This window comes from Salmo salar, unplaced genomic scaffold, assembly GCF_905237065.1.
Source record: "Salmo salar unplaced genomic scaffold, Ssal_v3.1, whole genome shotgun sequence".
NCBI lineage: Eukaryota > Metazoa > Chordata > Actinopteri > Salmoniformes > Salmonidae > Salmo > Salmo salar.
Genome location: NW_025548928.1, coordinates 25,001 through 29,546, shown reverse-complemented (window position 1 = coordinate 29,546; position 4,546 = coordinate 25,001). Strand labels below are relative to the sequence as shown.

The following is a 4,546-nucleotide window of genomic DNA, read 5'->3' as shown; positions in this document are numbered from 1 at the left end:
GGAGGAGGGTGGGCCACCCCTGTTGTCGCTCCAGTAAACAGTGTTAGAGTGTTTTGGGTTACTGTCGTACCGGCAGCGGCTTGGCGACACCGATGCGCACGACCCCGTAGCCGGTGGTTTTGAGCACATGCACGGCGCGCTCCAGCGTTGATCTGACCAGGTCCACGTCGTTGACGGACATGAGCCGGTCACCTGGCAGCAGGCGTCCATCTGAGTCGGCCACGCCACCGGGGACCAGGGAGCGGATTACCAGAACAGTCTTAGAGTCATCCTCTGGGTCCTGGAGAGGGACAACATAAGAAACACGTGAACAGCAGTTCACAGGTCATGTCCTCCCAAAGGGAAATCCAATAGAAAGAAGAGACTACAATTGTTTTGACTCCCAGTTCATCTTTTTTTTATTGTCTTTCCTAAGGATCCACTCTTTGGCCCACCATCCTGTCCTTGCCTCCTGGTCTACATTACTAGTGGCCCAAACCAGTTGAAAGAGAGGAGAATAGGAAGCTACGTTAGACCATTGAGATGCACCACAGTCTTACCTGGTAGTCTAGGATGCTGAATCCCAGGCCTTCTTCGCCCTTCACCAGCTCTATCACCTGACTGTCTCTCTCCCACATGGCCAGAGGAGGAGACACAGGCTTATTAAAACCACGACTCCCACAATCCATGTTGTTACAACCAGGAAGTAGACAGCAGGGCTGGTCATACTGGGACTGGGAGAGAGAGAGAGAGAGTTAGGGCACATCTCATATGACACCCCGGCTGCAGTCTCATCGACTATCTTTCCACCCTTCTCCCAGAAATAGTGTACACTTGATCACTCCGCCTAATGGATTCAAAGGGATTGGATTGACCCCAGCAATATGTCTGACACCATCTCCCCATCCCTCCATCTCCCCATCCCTCCATCTCCATATCCCTCCATATCCCCATCCCTCCATCTCCACATCCCTCCATCTCCATATCCCTCCATCTCCATATCCCTCCATCTCCATATCCCTCCATATCCCCATCCCTCCATCTACATATCCCTCCATCTCCATATCCCTCCATCTCCCCATCCCTCCATCTCCCCACCCCTCCATCTCCATATCCCCATCCCTCCATCTCCATATCCCTCTATCTCCATATCCCCATCCCTCCATCTCCATATCCCTCCATCTCCATATCCCCATCCCTCCATCTCCATATCCTTCCATCTCCATATCCCTCCATATCCCCATCCCTCCATCTTCATATCCCTCCATCTCCATATCCCCATCCCTCCATTTCCATATCCCTCCATCTCCCCATCCCTCCATTTCCCCATCCCTCCATATCCCCACCCCTCCATCTCCATATCCCCATCCCTCCATCTCCCCATCCCTCCATCTCCATATCCCTCCATCTCCCCATCCCTCCATCTCCATATCCCTCCATCTCCATATCCCTCCATCTCCATATCCCTCCATCTCCATATCCTTCCATATCCCCCCATCTCCATATCCCTCCATCTCCATATCCCCAACCCTCCATCTCCATATCCCTCCATCTCCATATCCCTCCATCTCCATATCCCTCCATATCCCCATCCCTCCATCTCCCCATCCCTCCATCTCAATATCCCTCCATATCCTCATCCCTCCATCTCCATATCCCTCCATATCCCCATCCCTCCATCTCCATATCCCTCCATATCCCCATCCCTCCATCTCCATATCCCTCCATCTCCATATCCCTCCACCTCCATATCCCCACCCCTCCATCTCCATATCCCTCCATCTCCCCATCCCTCCATCTCCCCATCCCTCCATCTCCATATCCCTCCATCTCCATATCCCTCCATCTCCATATCCCTCCATCTCCATATCCCTCCATCTCCATATCCCTCCATATCCCCATCCCTCCATCTCCATATCCTTCTATTTCCATATCCCTCCATCTCCATATCCCTCCATCTCCATATCCCTCCATATCCCCATCCCTCCATCTCCATATCCCTCCATCTCCATATCCCTCCATCTCCCCATCCCTCCATCTCCATATCCCTCCATATCCCCATCCCTCCATTTTCATATCCCTCCATCTCCATATCCCTCCATAAGCCCATCTCTCCATCTCCACTCCATCTGCCCTCCAGTTCCCCATCCCTCCATCACCCCATCCCTCCATCCCCCCTCCATCACCCCATCCCTCCATCTCCCCCTCCATCCCTCCTCCCCATCCCTCTCTACCTTGCCATTGAACTCAGCCAGTAGCTCTTTGAGGGGGAGCTGTACATCTTCATCATCATCATCGTGGTCACTGTCCCGTAGCTGTGGGGGTACGATGCGGCAGCACACCATACAAACACACAGAGGCAGCTCTCTCAGAATGCTGATCACCTCTCTGTGAGTCTCTCCTATCAGAGGGATACCATTCGCCTGGGAGAAGAGAGAAGCTAGTCTGGTTAGCAAACATGTTGAATGTACTGTATGTAGCTACATCATAGCATAACAGGGTCAATATTCCATTTGATGGGTGGATGGATGAATACATGAATGAATAAACAAATGAATGAATGAACAAAGCAGTTAATTAAAGAACAAATTATTTAATTAACAAACCAAATGAATGAACAAATTAATAAATACATAAACGAATGAACACACCAATGAACAAACAAACCAATGATTGAACAAATTAATAAATAAATGAACGAATGAACACACCAATGAACAAACAAACCAATGATTGAACAAATTAATAAATAAATTACTGAATGAACACACCAATGAACAAACAAACCAATGAATGAACCAATGACTGATCATCTTCTCTACATCTACCACTCCAGTGTTTAATTGCTATATTGTAATTACTTCGCCACCATGGCCTATTTATTGCCTTTACCTCTCTTATCCTACCTCATTTGCACACACTGTATATAGACTTTTCTACTGTATTATTGACTGTATGTTTGTTTTATTCCGTGTGTAACTCTGTGTTGTTGTATGTGTCGAACTGCTTTGCTTTATCTTGGCCAGGTCGCAGTTGTAAATGAGAACTTGTTCTCAACTAGCCTACCTGGTTAAATAAAGGTGAAATAAAACAAATTAAAACAAATGAATGCATGGATGTCAACCAGTCCGTCTCACCTCCAGTATCTGGTCTCCAGTGTGTATCTTCCTGCTCTGTCCCACGGGACCCTCAGGTAAGACGGAGCACAGGTAGTGGTGTCCTGCCCTGGCCTCCATGCTGATGCCCAGACCACTGGTCTCACTGAACCTCTCTAGCTGACACACCTGGGGAGGGGAGGAGAGTAGGGGTTAATAACACTCTCCTCTGTATAGATGTAATCTGTATAGATGTACTCTGTATAGCTGTACTCTGTATAGCTGTACTCTGTATAGATGTACTCTGTATAGCTGTACTCTGTATAGCTGTCCTCTGTACAGCTGTCCTCTGTATAGCTGTACTCTGTATAGATGTACTCTGTATAGCTGTACTCTGTATAACTGTACTCTGTATAGATGTACTCTGTATAGCTGTACTCTGTATAGATGTACTCTGTATAACTGTATAGGTGTACTCTGTATAACTGTACTCTGTATAGATGTACTCTGTATAGATGTACTCTGTATAGCTGAACTACCGTAAATTCCGGACTATTAAGCGCACCTGAATATAAGCCGCACCCACTGAATTAAAAAATATATATTATTTTGAACATAAATAAGCCGCACATGTCTATAAGCCGCAGGTGCCTACCGGTACATTGAAACAAATTAACTTTACACAGGCTTTAACGAAACACGGCTTGTAACAAAAATAAATAGGCTTTAATGAAACACGGCTTGTAACAAAAATAAATAGGCTTTAACGAAACACGGCTTGTAACAAAAATAAATAGGCTTTAACGAAACACGGCTTGTAACAAAAATAAATAGGCTTTAACGAAACACGGCTTGTAACAAAAATAAATAGGCTTTAACGAAGCACGGCTTGTAACAAAAATAAATAGGCTTTAACGAAACACGGCTTGTTACAAAAATAAATAGGCTTTAACGAAACACGGCTTGTAACAAAAATAAATAGGCTTTAACGAAACACGGCTTGTAACAAAAATAAATAGGCTTTAACGAAACACGGCTTGTTACAAAAATAAATAGGCTTTAACGAAACACAGCTTGTAACAAAAATAATTAGGCTTTAACGAAACATGGCTTGTAACAAAAATAAATAGGCTTTAACGAAACACGGCTTGTAACAAAAATAATTAGGCTTTAACGAAACACGGCTTGTTACAAAAATAAATAGGCTTTAACGAAACACGGCTTGTAACAAAACATAAAAAATTAGCAGTAAGCTTTAGTTGTCTTTTTGCACTGAGTCAATTCCTCACGCTGCTGTTTCCAACGTCTTATCATCGACTCATTAAGACCAAGCTCCCGTGCAGCAGCTCTATTTCCTTTTCCAACAGCCAGATCAATCGCCTTCAACTTGAAAGCTGCATCATATGCATTTCTCCGTGTCTTTGCCATGATGAGGGTGACATAATGAATACCGTAATCAGAATGATGGGAAG

The 4,546-nt window shown here is 45.5% G+C and overlaps 1 protein-coding gene across 1 annotated transcript in view; it reads right to left on the bottom strand.

Moving 5' to 3' along the window:
• Window positions 1-58: 58 nt before the first annotated feature.
• LOC106595071 (patj homolog) overlaps window positions 59-4,546 on the bottom strand; it is a 27,557-nt gene continuing 23,069 nt past the window's right edge. The window contains exons 10-13 of the mRNA XM_045712882.1: window positions 3,117-3,263; window positions 2,214-2,402; window positions 540-713; window positions 59-280 (exon numbers count right to left, since the gene is read on the bottom strand). Of these exons, the coding sequence (XP_045568838.1) occupies window positions 59-280; window positions 540-713; window positions 2,214-2,402; window positions 3,117-3,263 (732 nt within the window). The remainder of the gene's footprint in view (window positions 281-539; window positions 714-2,213; window positions 2,403-3,116; window positions 3,264-4,546) is intronic.